This window comes from Pituophis catenifer, unplaced genomic scaffold (assembly GCF_029215685.1).
Source record: "Pituophis catenifer annectens isolate HBS135680 unplaced genomic scaffold, rPitCat1.0.hap2 SCAF_6, whole genome shotgun sequence".
NCBI classification, from domain to species: domain Eukaryota; kingdom Metazoa; phylum Chordata; class Lepidosauria; order Squamata; family Colubridae; genus Pituophis; species Pituophis catenifer.
Genome location: NW_027256886.1, coordinates 90,273,916 through 90,294,965, shown reverse-complemented (window position 1 = coordinate 90,294,965; position 21,050 = coordinate 90,273,916). Strand labels below are relative to the sequence as shown.

Sequence of the window (21,050 nt, the reverse complement as noted above, 5' to 3'; positions counted from 1 at the left end):
AAGCAGGCAGAAAACTCATTCAAGACAGGATATTTTACAATGGAAATCGCCCAAACCTTTTTAGAAACACAAAGCCCATGTTGCACAAACCCCAAAACTTCAAAAACATAGAACCATATAAGAATCCCTCCTCTTATCCCGTTTGTTGTTCAGCTGACCCAGAAACGAACTGCTGAATGTCTGCAAGCAAAAACCTCCTTCTAGCAGCTGCTTCTTGGCTTGTCAATTTAAAGTAACGGTGTCTTGTTTTTTTTCCCCTCTTCTTTGTCAAGTGAGCCCTGATTTTTTCCTTCTAGCCGATCAGCTGGGAGACTGGGAGGCAGCGAATAGATTGGGGGCGGGGCCAGGGGTGGGTTCTAACCAGCTTTACTACCGGTTCTCTTTGTGTGCGTGCTTTGCGCGCGATCGCCACGCGCATGCTCAGTTCGCTCGCAGGCACACCAAACGAGCGCTTCGCGCAAGCGCGTTGCAAATCTGCCCATCTGAGGTGCGGCAATCCACTCTGCCGCACCTCTCAGCTGGGCGAAAACAGCAGAAATATAAGGTCGGCATAATGCCGGGGTGGGCGGGAGGACCCTGATCCCGAAGACAGAGAACCGATTCGGTGACATCATATCGTCACCGCTACCGGCTCTCAAGAACCGGTGCGAACCGGGAGCAACCCACGACTGGGCGGGGCCATGCAGAGGTGGTATTTACCGGTTCTCCAAACTGCTCAAAATTTCCACTACCAGTTCGCAAGAACCGGGAAGAACCGGTAGCAACCTATCACTGGTGTAGGGTCTCCTGCTTGGGCAGGGATTTGGACTAGATGACCCACAAGGTCCCTTCCAATTCTGTTAATCGTAAAAGTCAGATGCAGGTGACTGATTAGGGTCTCAACTTGAAAATAATGTGGGGATCAGGAGTCTCCTGGGATTTCTGGTGCAAAAACAAACAAACCAAACCAAATGTAAAGGGGTAACTGAAGTCCTGGGTATCAAAGTATCTCTTGGGGCTTGACACCTGTAAAATAGAGACGGGGCTTGGATTGCACAGCCACAGCTCATACTTGACTTTTTGACCCATACCTGCATGGATCCCCTTGAGGAGGTATCCTTCCAGAGTTCCTTTTTCTGGGAGGAGGGAGGCCTTGACTCCTTCACCCAGGGCAGAATGTAGCTGTTATTGTAGCCCCAATGAAGTCTGCCAGTGAGAGACACCAACCAGAAAAAAAAGAACGTAAGAAATTGTAGGAAGAAATATCCTTCTGGGTTCAGCTCCAAGTGGGGAAAAAGACACTGGAAACATGGAGACTGCTTGGAAAGATGGTTTAATGGTGGACAGGATCACATGGTTTGAGTTCCTGAACAGAAAAGGACAAGATTCCTCGAGTCCCCGGGTTTTTATGCTCTCTCTGGCTTTGAATTTCCTGGGGGCCCCGAAAGAGTATCCTGATTGGTTGTCAGACTCCCAGGGGGTGGGGGTCTTAGCTAGCCTTGCTGGCTGATGTAATCTTCCCAGGTGCCATGTGGTGAGTTTCTGTCCTAGATGGGTCCTATTGTGTTGCAATTTTTTTTTTAACTTTGATTTATATGCCGCCCTTCTCCGGAGACTCAGGGCGGCTTACAATGCGTTAAGCAATAGCCTTCATACTTTTGTATATTTATACAAAGTCAGCTTATTGCCCCCACAATCTGGGGTCCTCATTTTACCTACCTTTGAAAGGATGGAAGGCTGAGTCAACCTTGAGCCTTGGAGAGATTCGAACCAGCAGTAAATTGCAGGCAGCTGTGTTAATAACAGGGTGCGTAGACCACTGTACTATCAAGGCTCTGATGATGGTCCATTGACAAAGATGGGAGTGAATTGAGTTTCTGCCTCTGGCCCATTAACAAAGGTGTGGGGGGGGAGGCAGGAAGCTGCTTTGTCTTTAAAACATGTTTCTCCATTTCTCATCCAGGGAAATATAATATTCTGCCTTTTTAATATTTCCTAAAATATTTTATTCTTCCAGGAAAGGGGTGGGTGCTAACTTCCTACAAAATAAAACAAAAAAAGTCTGCATAGTGAGTGTAGAGACAACAGAAGAGCAGAGAAAAAAACTAGGAAAAAAAAATCACAAAACACAAAGACTTGCCAAAAAGAAGCAGAAAACGAAGATAGTCCCAAGTGTAATAAGTGCCTTGGGTGCAATCCAGAGGTGAAGCAGCCCTCTTGATGAAAAAGAAAGAGGGGAGTTGTTAGTTTTAACCTGTTGGGGATTTTAATTGGATTATTTTAGTGCTAATTCTAATTGTTCTGTTGTTTTATTGTTGGGAGCCGCCCCGAGTCCTTCAGGAGAAGGGTGGCATATAAGTATGAATAAACTGGGAAATCCCATTTTTACTTAACATTTTAACCTCAAGGAAAAGATACAGGCAGACTTAAGTTTCATAAACTGGATTTATACTTCCACCTGCTGGTGAAGGGAAGCATTACACCTCCTCTCTTTTACCAACAAAAAATATTCCTTGGTGGATTTTTTAAAATAATTTTATTAAAAATTGATAAATCAAATACATTTCCCTCAAAATAATACATACGGGAGAGCCTATGTCTGTGTACTTTTAAATCCATCGTATTTGCAGTTAGAATGAAATTCACACCAAATTCTCAGCTGAAGTTATGGATTAAGATTTTTTTTTAATTGCCTATTTTTTTCTGTCTATTGCTGTTTTAATCCCTACGGGTCCATGTTCGCCTGTATCATCACTTCAATGGGGACATTTAAATTTCGAGACACTCTGATAACATTTATTTGCATTATCTGTTAACCAAGATGAATTTATTTCTCTAAAAGTAGCAAATTCTGCTACATTATAAGTATGTGTAAACTTCATCCACAAATAGTTGCCTATAGTTATTCTTGTTAGGGGATAAGTTTGCTTTGTCTGTTCTATTGAATGGATTTTTATTGGTCAAGCAATTTGACCAATAAACCAATGGCTAAAATAAGAGTTTAATAGAGAGTTTTGGATTTTCATTTTCTTCTACTGTATAATTTTTTATAAAATTTATAAAATAGGATATTTATTTTATTTTTATTTATTTTTATATGCCGCCCTTCTCCGGAGACTCAGGGCGGCTTACAATGTGTTAAGCAATAGCCTTCATACTTTTGTATATTTTATACAAAGTCAGCTTATTGCCCCCACAAACCGGGTCCTCATTTTATCCACCTTAGAAAGGATGGAAGGCTGAGTCGATCTTGAGCCTGGTGAGAATTGAACTTGCAGTAATTGCAGGCAGCTGGATGTAAAATGCTGCCTTAGTAGGAGGCATTAGCCTCCTACGCCACTCAGGCTCTCCACTCAGAATATATTATTTTTAAGTGTTTGTCTATCGAAGCACCTGGTCTACCCGATAAGGGAGGGAGCCTACTGCTTCCCTTTCGCCTTTCAGCTCCAATCCAGGAGCCCTCAAGCAGTTGCATTCACGACAAACCATTTTATACCAAATTTATATTTGCTGATAAAGAAATAAAGGGAGACTAGTATAGATCTATTTCAAGCTATTTAGCTCTCATCAGCTAGCCAGATTGGAGCTGAAAGGCGAAAGGGAAGCAGTAGGCTCCCTCCCATATTGGGGTAGACCAAATGGTTTGATAGAAAAACACTTAATCTCTCCCCTGGCTCAAGTTGATGAAGGGAGGAGAACTTTTGGCTCAGAGGTTAATACAACTGCCTAATATGCAGGCAGCCCAAGTTCGAATCCGAGTAAGAGTATGGCTAGCTGATGAGAGCTAAATAGTTTGAAATAGATCTATACTAGTCTCCCTTTATTTCTTTATCAGCAAATATAAATTTTATATGGGTTTTCTATTGAAGCAACCTGGTCTACCCAAATATGGGAAGGAGCATACTGCTTCCTTTCGCCTTTCAGCCCCAATCCAGGAGCCCTCAGGCAGTCACTTTCACCACAAACTATTTTGTGTTAAATTTATATTTATTGACAAAGCTATTTAGCTCTCATCAGCTTGCCATACCCTTCTGGGATTTGAACCTGGGCTTGCCTGCATGTTAGGCAGATGTATTAACCTCTAAGCCATAGAATATGTAATAGAATAATACTATACTAAAAATTAAATTAAATTTTACAAAGATTAAATTGTTTTAAGATGAGCATGAAAAGCAAAAACTTCATTATATAGTATTCATTTTAGATTCAGACAGTGGTGGGATTCAAGTAATTTAACAACCCGTTCTCTGCCCTAATTATTTTTTCAAACAACCAGTTTCTTTTTTCTTTTCTTTCTTTCTTTTATTAGATTTATATATCGCCTTACTCCCGAAGGATTCAGGGCGGTGAACAGGCACAAAATAAAATACATAAATACAAAAGTTAAGAACATAATTAAAACCAGATTAAATAATTTAGCCCAAGACAATTAAAAATCCCAATAATTTAAAACAGATTAAAATTTGATTTAAAAGAATTTTAAAACAAGGGAGAAGATTAGGCCAGGCAGAAAGTTAACAGCCGGTTCTCCCGAAGTGGTGCGAACTGGCTGAATCCCACCACTGGATTCAGAGTGGAAATGACTACTGTATTTTTCGGAGTATAAAACACACCAGATTATAAAACGCACCTACCTTTTTTGGTGAGGAAAAGAAGAAAAAGAAATCTCCCTCTGCCTCTGCTTCCCAGCAATTTTGCCTCGTTGCAGCAAACAGCAAACAGCCTGCTTTACTTTCGTTTTCGTTTTCAGCATAGCTCGATTAGCATAAAGAAAAAAAAAAATCTGGTCCAGCAATTTTCTTCCTTGCAAGCAAGCAGCAGAGCCCTGTGCAAAACAGCTGAGAGCAAATCAGCTGAGAGTCAGGAGGTCGATCCAATCAACTTGTGCTAATAGGCTGTGCTGAAGCTGAAAGGAGCTGTTTTTTCTTGCTGTTTGCTTGCAAGGAGGTAACTGCTGCGAGCAGAGGCCAAAGGGTGGGGGCCAGTGGGTGGGTGGGGTTACATTCGGTGTATAAGACACACCTAAATTTTCACCCCCTTTTAGGGGGGGAAAAGGTGCGTCTTATACTCTGAAAAATACGGTAATTAAAACAGCATTGGAAAACAAATAACATATGAACAAATACAGGACAGAATTGGCTGGGGTTATTTTTTATTTCTTTTTTTGTATGTACCATACTTGACACAATTAGTAATAAATAACAAGGATGGAAATGAGCTAGACACTCTGGCGTTTTTATGAGGAGAGCTCAAAAAGATCAAGATGGTGTCCATAGTCAAATAATTGAGGTGCCTTTCCCTTTTTTTTACATGCATTACAGAGACAACGCATGCAATGTGTTTGGCCTTCAGTCACAGGGCTGTAGCTGTCATCTAGAGCTGCAGTCACCAACTGGTGGCCCGTGGACCACTGGTGGTCCGTGAGAAAATTTTGGTGGACTGCAGAAAAATTATTTGCATTTTTATATTGCACTAAATCAGGGGTCCTCAAACTACGACCCCTGGGCTGCCTACATGCAATGAACGTTTGTGTTGCTGCAGAGAGTCTCCCCCTTCAGGGTCTTTTTGTGTGGGTCGGAGGGGGGCAGAAATTCCAATTTAGGGTATGCTTCAGCCTCCGTGCGGGGGTTTGGGAGAAGGCTGCGGGGAAACGCTGCTGGTGGCAAAGAGCCGGAGGGCCTTGTTCCAGTGGGACTGCCTCATGGCCTGGAACTAGCTGACCATCTCAGCCCACTGAGCCTCCAGGTGCCGGTACCTGGCCTTGTACTCCTGCAGGTCTTCCCTCTGCTTGGAAAGCCTATTCTTGTAGTCCTCAGTGAGGTTCTTCCGCTGAGCCTCCTTCTCGGTCAGATCCAATTTGAACTGAGCCAGCTGTTTTGCCAACTCTTTCTCGTGGTGGCTGCTTAGCTCCAACAACTGCTTCCTGTTGGGGCCCTAAGGAGCCTGGATGGGCAGGCGAGGAGTGGCTGGGAGGGGAGGGGAAAGTAGAGGCCATCAAGGCACCCCTCGATGTGAGTGATATCGAGTTGGCCACACCGACCCAGTCACATGACCACCTAGCCACGCCCACCCAGCTGGTCATTAGGCAGATCATATTAGTGGTCCGCGGGATTTAAAATTATGAATTTAGTGAACCCTGAGGTCCGAAAGTTTGGTGACCCCTGATCTAGAGTTTCCAGCTTTCACTGGCAGAGCGTTGCAGGAGGCCGTCACAGCTGAAAATGGAGTTAGGGAGCCTGTTTTCACTGACAGAGCACTTGGGCCACCACAGGTGCTCCTGACACCAGTGACATTGAGCTGGCCACGCCCACCCCGGTCCCCCAAGGTCAAACACAATCCTGATGCAGTCCTCAATGAAATCGAGTTTGACACTCCTGCCCTACACTAAAGTTCAAAGCTGTGAATACTCTTTCTACCCTGCTTTTTAAAAAGTCCCACTTTCTTTTCCACAGAATATCCTAGGGAATATCACGGCTTGCATTGTTCTGATCTTTGTAGGTAACGAAAAATCACAACATTTGAATATCTTTTCCAAACCCTTCGTGTATATCAAATGCAAGTCGGCAGTGCTTTTCTTGCCTGCTTCTCCCTTTACTACTGATGGTTGATTCTGAAAGGCAGAAGTATTGTTGGGAAAAAAATATCCATCTGGGTTCAGTTCCAAGCGGGGAGAAAGACACTGGAAGCATGGAGGCTGATTGGAAAGATGGTTTATTGATGGATTTGAGGTATTGGGCTGCTGAACACATGGAGTGGGGAGTGAGGGTTATTTAAACCCTCTCTTGGGCCTTGCCCTTGAGCTTCCTGTTCCTGTGGCAAGAGCATGTATTCTATTGGTTGCTGTCAGACTCCCATATGGAATCATATTTGTCTGAATCAACTTTGGTTGAACCTTGGCCTGATGTAATGTCCCCAGGTGATTTCGCAATGCAGTGAGCCCTGCTGTTAGATGGGTAGAGGGCTAATCCTATTATGTCCTGAGGGGTCATGTCTTAATCCCATCACCCTGGAGCTGGAGGACTTTTGTCTTGCAGATAGGCTGGCCCAGTCTTAATGTGCACCAAATATCTGCTGGGGGCAGGGAACTGCAGAGAGCTGCTCTTTGTCTTTAAAAACACGTTTCTCCTTTTCTCATCCAGGGAAATACAATATTCTGCCTTTTTAATATTTCCTAGAATATTTTGTTCTTCTAGGAAAGGGGCAGGTGCTAACTTTCTACACTATCCACCACTTCAGTATCTTGTTAATTCTAAGGGTGGTTGTTTTGCTTATTGTCATGAGTTTGGTCTTCTTTATATTTAATATTATTCCCATTTTCACTCTGCTCCATGTGTTTTACTACATTAAAAGGAAGCATTTCTTCCCTCCCAGTCTCAGTAGAAGGTTTTGCTGATTGAATCGTTCCAAATGAAAGCATCGATGCTGCAGAATTCCTATATTTGCAGAGTTATTCAGTCCCCTTTCGCCATAGTGTTATCTCTCTTCTTTTCATTGTTTAATTTGATGTCCAAGGCTCGGAGCTGGCTGAGGAATCCGGTGTTTGGACAGATTCCTCTGTGAGAGTCCACTGATTTCAAGGCTTCCACAAGTGTCAGGTTTTCATGGATCATCAAGTACGCCAACACTAAAGTGGCCGAACGGCTTAGCCCCATAGCACAATGGACAAAGACCTTGCCTGGAAAGACATAACAAAAGCAACTTCAGCAGTGGCGGGATTCATATAATTTAGCAACCGGTTCTCTGCCCTAATGACTGGCTGGGTGGACGTGGCCATGGTGGGAGTGGCCAAGGGGTGTGATAGGCAGCACTCGGCCTCCTGCACCCCCCTGGGAGCAAAAACGGGGCATTTTCTTCTTCTTAAGATGTACGATGTTCTGAGTAGCGCAGTTTTTTGCAGTTCCTCTGGTGTTATTGCAGGAAGCTTAATGTGTTTTGTAAAATTCTTGGACATGGTGCCAAGTGCTCCAATGATGATGATGATGATGATGATGATGATGATGATAATAATAATAATAATAATAATAATAATAATAATAATAATAATAATAATAATAATTTGGTTCATTGACATTGCAATACCTGGTGATGCACGAATTGAAGATAAGCAGCAAGAAAAAATCACAAAGTACCGGGACTTACAAATTGAAGTTGAGCGACTGTGGAAAAAGAAATCGTGTGTTGTCCCGATTGTAATTGGAGCCCTTGGAGCAATACCCAAAGGGCTACCCTGCTATTTAGAAATTCTAAATTTGCCGGACTTGAACATTTTGACTCTACAAAAAACCACCTTACTCGGAACAGCTTACATCCTCCGACGATACCTTAACGGTTCCTAGGTCCTTGGTTAGGACTCGAGCTGCTGAGCTATTAACCAGCCTCAAAGGCTGTGAATCTCACTAAAGATTAAATAATAATAATAATAATAATAATAATAATAATAATAATGTCCTTAACAAACCAACCAAGTACCTTAAGAACCTCCAACCAAGTACCTTAAGAAGGTACTTGGTTGATACCTACAATGCTGGCAGCAACCCATATCAACCATTAGCACCAGTCAATGGTATTTGTGATGCATTTTTGAATGTTCAGTTGACTGAATTTCATATTTAATGAATAAAGATAATAAAAACATGTAACAGTGATACTCATTGTCATCGGGGCACTTGGTACCATGTCCAAGAATTTTATAAGGTACATCAACAAATTGCAGCTTCCTGCAATAACACCAGTGGAACTGCAAAAAACTGCGCTATTTGGAACATCATACATCTTAAGAAGGTACTTGGTTGATACCTAGGACGCTGGCAGCAACCCGTATCAGCCATTAGCACCAGTCAATGGTATTTGTGATGCCATTGTGAATGTTCAGTTGACTGAGTTTCATGTTTAATGAATAAAAGAGATAATGATGATGATGATGATTGATTTAATCTTCAATTCGATTCACAATCTGTGACTAGTAAAAACTTAACAGTTCAAATCCTAGCCAAGGACCTAAAAGGTGTTAAGATAGCGTCTGAGTATATAAGCAGTTCCGAGTAGGGTGGTTTTTTTGCAAAGTCAGGATATTCAGGTCTAATAAGTTCAAAATTCCCATGTATCTAAGCAGCCTTTTGGGTATTGCTCAAGGGCCTCTGTTACTATAGGTACAACCATTGATTTCTTCCTCCACAATCGCTCAACTTCAACTTACAGATCGCGATATTTTGTTATTTTTTCTAGCTGTTTCTCTTCAATTCGTGCATCACCAGGTATTATTATTATTATTATTATTATTATTATTATTATTATTATTATTATTATTATCATCTCTTTTATTCATTAAACATGAAACTCAGTCAACTATTTAAAAATTATTATTTTTATTATTATTACTACTACAACTTTTCAAAGCACTGTTGAAGAGGCTCTTGGGAAGATTTGGAAAATCATTTTGAACCAATTCTGCATTGCTCCCAAGAGTTAGCATGGTTGTCTCCATGAAGTTCTGAGAAGCTGAACTCAACTTTAGATCATGTTGCTTTTCCAAGCTTACAAGACAACTTCTTTTTCTTATTTACGTGGTGTAGAAAAATCCCAGCTCTAAGCATGAAGAATTAAACAAATCTGTTTTCACTTTATAACCAGTGGTGGGATTTAAATAATTTAACAACCAGTTCTCTGCCCTAATGACCAGCTGGGTGGGTATGGCCATGGTGGGCATGGCCAGGGGGTGTGACAGGCATCACTGGGCCTCCTGCACCCCCCTGGGAGCAAAAACAGGCCATGGGGGAGACGTGCCGCACCCCCCACACCTCCCGCGCCTCCGCACCCCATTTTGGGCTTAGTAGGTATCCCCTGGGAGCAAAAACAGGCTGGGGGGTGCGCCATACTCCCATGCCCCGTTTTGGGCCTAGTAGGCCTCCCTGCACCCCCTGGGAGCAAAAACAGGCTGGGGGTGTGTGCCACACCCCCATGCCCCGTTTTGGGCCTAGGAGGCCTCCCTGAAGCCTCCTGGGAGCAAAAACAGCCCTAGGAGGCCTCCCTGAGGCCTCCTGGCAAGCGAAAATGGGCTGCAGGGGGCCACGCTGTCCTCCTCCACACCCCATTTCAGGCCTAGGAGGCTTCCCTGCACTTACCTGGGAGCCAAAATGGAGCGCGTGGGGATTCCTGGAAGGGGTGGGTGGGAAGGGGCGGAGCTAGCCAGCAGTTTAACTACCGGTTCACCCAAACAGGCCCAAACCGGCTGAATCCCACCACTGTTTATAACCATTGGTAATTATGGGCCAGAAGACTATCCAGAGAAGCTTTCCTGAACCAAAATAAGCACTGAAAGCACAGCCTTTTTTTTGGATGCCATTCTTCATATTTCTTAAAAAATCTACTCTTACCTCCTGCAGTATTTAAGGCCTTGTGTATGAAATCGGCAGCTTCGTGGAAGAAGACGCTTATGTCAAACGAATTGTCATCAAAAGCTTGCACTCCGTAGTACTGAATCGGCAGGTCTCGGTAATAACGTGCTCCAGTGTTGATGTTGTAGGGCCCGTCGGCTGCATTAAGGATATGAGTGATGCCAATGCTCTGAAGAATGGATTTACTTCTTGCTGCCCATCTGTCAAAAGACAATCAAGGCTTGTCAAAAGACAATCGAAAAAAGAGAAAAACTGGAGAGCTATCTTTGCCCCCATTACATTGGCCCACTCCACCTGGTCAGGCAGGGAGGGTATGCTGCGGAAGCCATCAATTAAAGAACTTTGACTGGCAGGATTCAGGAAGAGAGCCTTCTCTATCAATTGCTTCCATCCTTTGGAACAGTCTCCTTCCCCTTCCCCCCCCCGCCTGGGGTGAGGTTTCCCCCACATTCTCTTGGCCTTTCGCAAACATCTGAAGACCTGGCTCTGCCGACTCATTTGGGGCTCACAGAAAAACATGGTGCCATGGGTTTAGTTATTCTGAATGTTAAATGTTACTTTATACTTGTATTCAGAGATTCATACAGGTTTTTATGTCTGAGAGCCGCGGTAGTGCAGTGGTTAGTATGCAGTACTGCAGATTACTTCTGCTGCCTGCCTGCCTGCCTGCAATTTGGCAATTTGAATCTCACCAGGCTCAAGGTTGACTCAGCCTTCCATTCAGAGGTGGTATTCAGCCGGTTCGGACCGGTTCAGGCGAACCGGTAGCAGAAATCGCGGGTGGGCCCATCCACCCACCCATCCGGCTCTATACTGTCCTGTTTAGGCACGTTTTTGAGGCTGGGCGTATGCACGGAAGGCACACGCATGAGCAAAGACCATTGTTGTGACCAAGGCCCAAGTAGTTAGTATTAAATGCAAACAGTTCAAAAACAAACAGACTTTATCAGAACAGCTGAGAATTAACTCATTCTCAGCGTAGTCCAGACTAAATTAAAACAAACTCTCCATAACACAAATTCTTCAGTCTAATTACCAACCTTGGTATAATTAGGCAAACTGCCAAAGGCTTCTCTTGGCAAAAGTTCAAAAGCAGAAGACATCGACAAGAGATAAGTGCAGCAGTACTATCAACATTGTTTTTTGACAAAGAGCCCAAGAGCCGTTGGTGGTCTTTTAAGCCTTATGGGAGGGGCCAATCATTTCTTGGCCCTACTCCCGAGTCATCCTCTTTGCTTTAGCTGCTCTTGCCTTCTGGCAGCTCTTCTGATACGTGCACTAGGAACAGACTCCTCCTGTTCCTCTGCCTCTCTACTGTCAGCCTCTGGAGGCTCCGGAGTCTGCACATCACACCCTGATGGTCCTGGTCCCATCCGGGCCTGCCCCAGTCTCCAGGACTGGTCCATGTTCTTCCTCAGCCTCATTGCTGTCCGACTCCGCTGCCAGCTCCACAGGTTCCTGGTGGACCACAACATGCATGCGCAGAAGGCCAGGCGCATGCACACGCTCACATTTTTGGTGCTAGGAGAACCAGTAGGTAAATGATGTGAATCCCACCTCTGCTTCCATCCTTCCGAAGTCGGTAAAATGAAGACCCGGATTGTTGGGGGCAAGACGCTGACTCTGTAAACCGCTTAGAGAGGGCTGTGAAGCAGTATATAAGTCTACGTGCTATTGCTATTGCTATTATTTAGACACCAGAGTCACTTTGTGAGGGAGGTGGCTTTTAAGTCTAATATATACTGTAAATATAAAATAAATAAATCACTTCTTGGTCACCGTTGAATATCATGCCGAAGCCCACAGAGGCTCCTATCAACTGAATTTCAGCTACTTGCAACCCACTCCGTCCAGGAGTAATAGATCCATTGCCTCCCACTTGGTCGCCTCCTTCCTGGTTAGCTATTGAAGCGAAAAAGAAATGAGCAGAATTTGTTTTTCTTCCTCTTAATGCTGGGACAAGGGCCTCCAGGAATTCTCCTAGCTTATTCAGAGGCTGTGATGTTTGTAAGCCCCGGGCAACTCTCTTGATCAAAGTGAAAAATGTTCAGCTTTGATCACGAAATATGGGTTGATTGACAGTGTTCCCTTCACTAGGCCCTGGGCCTGGAATTCTCCTCCATCGCTGGTTCACAGACCAGATGTTCTAGACATCATCGCTAGCGGTTTGATTGGAATGGTTTGACAAGAGTCATGACGGCTCTGGTTTTTAATTATCCTCAAGTGAACGTCTGTCTAATGATCCTTCAGTATGGATGATGAAAACAATTATCAGGGTATGCAGAATGCTGGAGCCTGGAAATGTGTTTTCAGACTAACAAACATAATTAAATGGAGAAGCTTTCAGGAGCTCACAAGAACTTACCTCTATGCAGGGGTGAAATTTACTTATCTTCCCTCCCGGTTTGCCAACGTGTGCGCACCACGTGCGCACTTGCTCTGCTCGTGCATGCCATTGTCTGCACATGCGCAAAGTCTTCTGTGCATGCGCAGAGACTTAAAATGTCGCAAAAAAGCGATGTCATGACGTCTGTGCAGGTGGGCGGAGCCTCCCGCAGCCACCGCTACCAGTTCGCCCGGGCCGGATAGAACCGGCTGGATTTCACCCCTCCCTCTATGCATTTATTAAAATGTGCTAGTGAGAAAATGTACTACCAGCAGTGGTGGGATTCAGCCAGTTCGCACCACTTCGGGAGAACTGGTTGTTAACTTTCTGAGCAGTTTGGCAAACTGGTTGTTGGAAGAAATCATTAGGGCAGAGAACTAGTTGTTAAATTACTTGAATCCCACCACTGACTACCAGGCGTCCTCTGATTTTTGGCCACCAAATATTAGCACATTTACCTACAATATGTGGTTTTTACGCTCCACCCATGCCAGGTCTGTGCCACTTCATTGCACATAGATGGCGACTCAGCCATTCATTTATTTTCCATGGAATTGAAGACTTCCAAGATTTTGCTGGAAAAAAATGAATTTGGGGATCCTGCAAGCAACTAACCATGTCCTCTTTCTTTCTTTCTTTCTTTCTTTCTTTCTTTCTTTCTTTCTTTCTTTCTTTCTTTCTTTCTTTCTTTCTTTCTTTCTTTCTTTCTTCCTTTCTTCTTTCTTTCTTTCTCTTTCTTTCTTTCCTTCCTTCCTTCCTTCTTTTTTTAAAAAAGAACTCTATCTCTGCATTACATCTTACATCAGTGTCTCTCAACCTTGGACACCCAGAATTTTGGGAGTTGAAATCCACACAGGTCCAAGTGGCCAAGGTAATTTTAAAAAGGTGAAAAATAACATGCTGATGGTGACGACATCATCCATTCAGTAATGTCCGACTCTTGGCAATTCTCTGGTCCAGTTCACTCCACATCTTCTGACCTTCCACTGCTTCTCTGTGTTGTTCTATGTTCTGGCTGGGGTCAGCTTTAATGGTGAATAAGATACCCAAGACTAATAAAAATCACCCTCCTTTGACTATTTCACAGAAAGTTTCACAATCCCTAGCTATTAGAAACACAAAATGAGTAGCGTTCCTTGGTCTTTTTAATTAACTAAGTTGATCACATTCAGGTGGTTTATAAATGTTGCTAAATAAATAAGGGAATAAATAAATCAAAATTGAGTGGGTAAAACTCGCACTCCATTTCATTTTATTGGGCTCCCTACATTGGATCGTTTCCAACAACAATGGATCTCCTCCAGCGGTGGAATTCATCCGGTTTGGGCTGGTTTGGGCAAACCAATAGTTAAATTGCTGGCTGGCTCCACCCCTCCACTCCCCTCCCTGCCCCTCCCTTTCTAGGAGTCCCCACGTGCCCCATTTTGGCTCTCAGGTAAGTGCAGGGAGGCCTCCTAGGCCCAAAGCGAGGCGTGGGTGTGTGTGGCGCGTCCCCCTCGTGGCCTGTTTTTGCTCCCAGGGGTGTGCAGGAGGCCCACCATGTGACCCACCATGGCCACGCCCAACCAGCCAGTCATTAGGGCAGAGAACTGATTGTTAAATTATTTGAATCCCACCACTGGTCTCCTCCCTTCCCATGAGTCTCAGTGGTAAGAATGGGTTGACTTCCCATCTCCCTCTCAGAAGGGTAGATAAATTATGGCAGAAATCTTCAGAGGGATGTCTAAGGTTAATGGTCCCAAAAGGTTGAGATGTGATGTACAGAAAAACCAGAGCCTTGATTGCATTGTCCCCATCACCATCTTGGCTTGTGGACTCTCCTATTGGAGGGGGAAATGTATCAATGAGCCCTGTTGAATCTCTGGAGGTGAAGGCACTTTTGGGACGCTTTTGAAAAAGAGAGTGATGAGTAGATAATGCTTCTAAGCAACCATCCTACTTACGCATCTCCAAGGTAGAGGTTTGGCCACACTTGGTCCACATGATTGTCAGATCCTCCTCTGGCCCATACCAGTCTCTGCAGTTCAGACAATGCTGGGGTCTCATAACGGTTTTTCCTCTCTGGACTGGGATTGTGGAAAGAACAAGTGCTTAGATTGGTCATGGCTGCTCTATACTTCTGTTCAAACGATGATTCCCCGCTGACCTTCCTGGAAACAAAGAGTTAGGGTTTCCATTAATTATGATATTTTGCATATAACTAGTGTTCTAAACATGGCAAAGATACTGGAGTGGGTTGCCATTTCCTTCTCCAGTGGATCACGTTTTGTCAGAGCTCTCTGCTATGACCTGCCCGTCTTGGGTGGCCCTGCATGTCATAGCTCATAGCTTCATTGCACTGTGCAAGCCCCTTCACCACGACAAGGCAGTGATCCATGAAATGGATAGTCAAGGCTAGGGTTTTCCCAGTTGCAATGTATGGCTGTGAAAGTTGGACCATAAGGAAGGCTGAGCGCCAAAGAATCGAGGCCTTTGAACTATGGTGCTGGAGAAGACTCCTACGAGTCCCTTGGACTGCAAGGCCATCCAACCGGTCAGTCCTAGAGGAGATCAACCCTGACTGCTGTTTAGAAGGCCAGATCCTGAAGAGGAAACTCAAATACTTTGGCCACCTAACGAGAAGGAAGGACTCACTGGAGAAGAGCCTGATGCTGGGAAAGACCGAGGATAAAAGAAGAAATGGACGACAGAGAATGAGGTGGCTGGATAGAGTTACTGAAGCAGTAGGCGTGATCTTAAATGGACTCCAGGGGATGGTAGAGGACAGGAAAGCCTGGAGGAACGTTGTCCATGGGGTCACGATGGGTCGGACACAACTTCACAACTAACAACAACTAACAACAACAACAATTTAGAACAGTGTTCTAAATTGCTCTTTTCTCCTCCTCCATGGCTTCTTTGTTGGCCATTGAGGAAAAAGTGTCTCCTTCTTCCAGTTCAGCATGGAAACATATAGCAGAACAAGATAGCTGCGAATAAAGGGTTGATGAATGATTGGGGACTGAATACAAAGTGAGTGACCAGGATAGAAAGACTTCAAGGAGATTTGAGAGAGAATGAATAAGGATCAAACCAGGAGTGGTTCTCCCAGTTCACAATGGGATTGCGTGTGTGCATGTGCGCTTCTGCGCATGCGCAGATCACCCATGATGATGTCGGGGCAGGTGGGCGGAGCCTCCCGCCAGTTTTACTACCAATTCTAAAGAACCGGACAGAACCGAGAGGAACCCACCACTGGATCAAACCAGAAAATATGAAGAAAAAGATAAATGGAGAAAGACCAAGACAATTGTGATTGGACTGAATTGATGAGATTTTCAAAGACAGAGAGATGAGAAGCTTATAGGACACAAAAACAGTGCAATAGCAATAGCACTTAGACTTATATATCACTTCGCAGTGCTTTACAGCCCTCTCTAAGCAGTTTACAGAGTCAGCCTATTGCCCCCAACAATCTGGGTCCTCATTTTACCCACCTGGGAAGGATGGAAGGCTGAATCAACCTTGAGCCTGGGGAGATTTGAATGCCAAATTGCAGGCAGCCGGCAGTCAGCAGAAATAGCCTGCAATACTGCACTCAACCACTGCGCCACCACAGCTCAACAGTGCAGGAAGCTGTTTATGGATATGGTGGAAGCAGGACTGTTTGCAAAGGCAGAAAGATATGGAGAGTGAGCTGTGTTGACATAAACTACTTTTAGTTTAGACACACACCCCTTTTTTTTTCTTTCCTCAAATCTCTTGTTTTAAAATTCTTTGGCTTATGGTTTTGTCCTCCTGTTTCTACATACGCTTGAAGAAAGTTAGCACCTACCCCTCTCCTAGAAGAATGAAATATTTTGAGAAATATTAAAAAGGCAGAATATTATATTTCCCTAAATAAGAAATGGAGAAACATGCTCTTAAAAAGAGAGAAAGGACTCTCAGTCTCTCTGCCCCCAGTGGATATTTTGTGCCCATTAAGAAAGACTGGGCCAGCCTATCTACAAAACAAAAGACCTTCAGGTCCAGGGTGATGGGATTAAGAACAGGACATGATCCTTCAGGACATAATAGGATTAACCCACTACCATTTAGAAGAAGACACAGAGTTCACTACATTGCACAATCTTCTAAGGGTATTTCACTCATTGCATCACCCTCAGAAACTTCAACCGAACTTAACTCAGACACCTAGGATTTGTACTTTACCTATAGAGCCAGCGATGACCCCTACATAACCCCTACAGGGACCCTACATGGAGTCTGACAACAGCCAATAGAATACATGCTCTTGAACAGGAACAGGAAGCTCTCAAGTGCAAAGCTCAAGAGTAGGTATAAACCCCCACCCCCATTTGAACTCCATCTGGTCAGCTGCCCAGAACCACAAACCCATGTGGTTCTGCTTCATCATTAAACCATCTTTCCAATTAGCCTCCTTGTTTCCAGTGTCTTTTTCCCAGTTTGGAACTGAACGAGATGGATATTTCTTCCAACACGCTGGAGGTGGTTGATGGACTAATAACAGATCACACCCAGGGGTGGGTTCTAAATTTTTTTACTACCGGTTCTGTGGGCATGGCTTATTTTGTGGGCATGGCTTGATGATCATGTGAAAATTCTTTAGGATTTAGCAGAGGTACTGGTCTACCAGGCTTTTAACTACTTGCAGAGCTGTACCGGTCTACTCATTTGTTTTTGGAGGCATCAGTCTACCCATTTGTTTTTGGAGGCACCGGTCTACTCATTTGTTTTTGGAGGCATCAGTCTACCCATTTGTTTTTGGAGGCACCGGTCTACTCATTTGTTTTTGGAGGCACTGGTCTACTCATTTGTTTTTGGAGGCACTGGTCTACCCATTTATTTTTGGAGGCACCGGTCTACTCATTTGTTTTTGGAGGCACTGGTCTACCACCACACTGCCTTTTAAGCCCTGCGGCAAGAGTTTAAACAGGTTTTTTCCTTCTAGCCGATCAGCTGGGACTCAGGAGGCAGCAATAGATTGGGGGTGGGGCCAAATAAAAGGTAAGAATAATGCAGGCGGGGGCGGTGCGGGGGGGCGGGGGGCCCAGGTCCCAAACAAAGAGAACCGGGTCGGTGACATCATATCGTCACCGCTACTGGCTCAGCCAACTGGGCCAAACCGGGAGGAACCCACTACTGATCCCACCTCATTCCCCACACAGGTTGCTCCCCCCCTTTCCCATCTTTTTGGCATATTTTATAATTTTGCTGCTATTTGATATATAGCAATATGCAGGTATGTGTGTGTGCGCACACACAGACACATTCATACACACAAACATAGTTTTACAGCTTTTAACCTTGTAACCCAGGGTCACCTTGTGGTGAGATGGGACACAAATAAATTTAACAAACAAACAAACAAACAAACAAACAAACATGGGTGCACAACATTGCTTACCCCCTTGCTTGCTGAGAAGCATGATGTAGCCCCCTGTGGAGCCTATTGCAATAACCAAGAGAGGACATAACTGAGTCATGGATGACCGCTCTCAAATGCAACCAGCTCAGGAAGTGATGCAACTGCTACACTGGTGCAACTGTGTGAAATTGTTTGTTCCTGCAACCTCTACATGACCTGGTGATCCAGGGAATTCAGGTGAGATTGATTGAACATATATCCAAGTTGCAGGCCTGCTCTTTCAGTTCCCCAGATCCAGTTTCACTAGTTGGCTAAGATTTCAGGTTTTTTGTTTTTTGTTTTTAATTTGATTTATATGCCGCCCTTCTCTGGAGACTCAGGGCGGCTTACAATGCGTTAAGCAATAGCCTTCATACTTTTGTATATTTATACAAAGTCAGCTTATTGCCCCCACAAACTGGGTCCTCAATTTACCTACCTTAGAAAGGATGGAAGGCTGAGTCAACCTTGAGCCTGGCGAGATTCGATCTTACTTTAATTGCAGATAGCTGGTGTTAAATTACAGTGCTTCTGTCTGTTGAGCTAAACCAGGTTTGCCTTCATCCAACCCGTTACTGACTTCAAAAGGGGTGGGATTAAAAAATTTTAGCAACCGGTTCTCTGCCTGGTTGCTGGGTGGGCGTGGCCTACCCCAGGCTCCAGAGTCCCTCTGGATGCCAGAAACGGGCCCATTTTTGGATTTCCAGAACTTGCGGGAGGCCCGTTTTTTGCCCTCCCCAGGCTCCGGAGGCTTTCTTCGAATGTCCGGGAGGGTGAAAACAGCCTCCTCCGGGCTCCGAAGGCCCTCAGGAGGCCGGAAATGGGCCCATTTGCAGACTTCCGGAACTTCCGAGAGGCCTGTATTTTTGCCCTCCCAGAGCCTCTGCATGGGCGCTGCACTTACCTGGCATCCAAAACAGGCCGCGTGGAGACTCCTGGAAGTGGTCGGGTGGGGTGAGAGGGTCCAGCCAGTCCTTGCAACTACTAGTTTGGCGAACCAGATGTAAAATTAGCATCCGGTTCATCTGAACCAGTCCGAACTGGCTGAATCCCACTCCTGGACTTCAGGCAATGTTCAGGGATGCTTCCTCGGCCCTGAGTAGTACATAAGGAGCAATAGATGAGATGGCGCAGATAAAAACTGCTTCCCGGGACATTTTTAGCTTAAGAAGCATTGCACTGACCGCTTGGAACTCAGTAATGTCTTCTCTTCCCTTCTTATTTTTTTTTTTATAGAAAATTGGAAAAGTCACTTAATATAGAATATCTTCACAGAACAGAAGATATGTCTGGAAGGCTTCAGTCTATTTGAGATAAATCTCTGCAGTGGCAAACAGCTAGTTTTGCCAGAGGCCATTATCCCTGCTTTAAATACATCTGTGTCTTCTATGTCTTCTGACATAAAGGAAGACATCCATATTTTTATCCCCAGTCTAATATTAGATGATACCGAGGGCAAAATCACATCATGAATTGGATGTCCTTGTCTCTCCTAAGGAGGTTTTACCGTTTAAAATAACATTGGAGCTTGGGAGTCTCTGGATTTGATTCATGCAACTGAATTTTCTCCCTGCATGAATTCCTTCAAGCTCACCAAAAACCAGGTTTTGGGGGAAAACATTGGGACTTGTAAGCTTCCTTTCAGACAGACCTGGGTGCCCTGAGCAGGTATCTGGGTTCCTTAGGCAGCTCCAAAGATTTCTTTTTAGCCATGAGACCTTAAGGTAGTCCTTGAATTACGAACACAATTGAGCTCTCAACATTTCTGTTGCTAAGCAAGATAGTTGTTATGGGAGTTTTTGACCCATTTTACCACCGTTCTTGCCACGGTTCTTAAGTGAATCACTGCAGGGGTTAAGTTAGTAACAGGGTTGTTAAGTGAATCTGGCTTCCCTTTGACTTTGCTCATCTGAAGGTCGCAAAAGGGGATCCCGTGACCCTGGGACACTGCAACTGTCATAAATAGGAACCAGTTTCCAAGTGTCTGAATTTTGATCATGAGGATGCTGAAGCAGTTGTTAAGTGCGAAAAACGGTCATAAACTACTTAAGAAGAGATGTTCATTCTTCAAATTACACTTATTATTAGGGGAGACATGATAGCAGTGTTGCAATATTTGAGGGGCTGCCACAGAGAGGAGGGAGTCAAGGTATTTTCCAAAGCACCTGATGGCCAGACAAGGAATAATGGATGGAAACTGATCAAGGAGAGATTCAACCTGGAAATAAGGAGAAATTTTCTGATAGTGAGAACAATCAACCCATGGAACAGAAGTTGCCTTCGGAAGTTGTGAAAGCTTCATCACTGGAAGCTTTCAAGAAGAGATTGGACTACCATTTGTCAGAAATGGTGTAGGGTCTCCTGCTTGGACCAGATGACCTACAAGGTTCCTTCCAACTCTGTTAATCTGTTAATTAAATCTGTTAATTACAAACAGAAAGATTGGTACCTGGTTGCAGTTGGTTATTTCGCTTGTTATCTTCTGCAAAATCCTTGCAGGCTCTTGCCTCTTTCATCCACCAGTAATAAAGCCTATTGCTTAATCCTTCTGGCTGGTTTCTTTTTTTAGTCACCAATAGCCAACCCTCTGCTGGTGCTGGATAAACACTATTTCTACATGGTGTGTTTATAGATTAAGTTTCTGATACTTTTGGCTTGTGCCTGGCTTCCAGCCTGCTTCTTCGCCCCTGCATCCTGTAATCAGAGTAGAAATATGAGAAAATCACTTTACAAAAGATTGCAGAAGTAGCTCAAGATTCTTAAAAAATAGAACCTGGGAAAGGACTGACAATTTAGAGAGGATTTATACTTTCAGTGGGATAGGCTAACCTTACAATATATTTTCCTTGCAATCTCCTGTTTCCTCGAAAATAAGACCCAACCA

The 21,050-nt window shown here is 44.3% G+C and overlaps 1 protein-coding gene across 3 annotated transcripts; it reads right to left on the bottom strand.

The window, feature by feature from the left end:
• Window positions 1-6,678: 6,678 nt before the first annotated feature.
• On the bottom strand, window positions 6,679-20,700 carry LOC139317916 (dual specificity protein phosphatase 13B-like). Of its 3 annotated transcripts, XM_070945088.1 has the most exons (5): window positions 20,616-20,700; window positions 19,071-19,261; window positions 14,703-14,909; window positions 10,353-10,573; window positions 6,679-7,654 (listed from the first exon to the last, which is right to left on the bottom strand). In XM_070945088.1, exons 3-5 carry the CDS (start codon window positions 14,861-14,863, stop codon window positions 7,431-7,433), a joined length of 606 nt encoding a protein of 201 aa, XP_070801189.1. In that variant the 5' UTR covers window positions 14,864-14,909; window positions 19,071-19,261; window positions 20,616-20,700; the 3' UTR covers window positions 6,679-7,430. The 3 variants fall into 3 exon arrangements, with proteins under 3 accessions (XP_070801189.1, XP_070801188.1, XP_070801190.1); XM_070945087.1 differs by lacking the exon at window positions 19,071-19,261; XM_070945089.1 differs by lacking the exons at window positions 19,071-19,261; window positions 20,616-20,700 and adding an exon at window positions 16,236-16,278.
• Window positions 20,701-21,050: the final 350 nt, after the last annotated feature.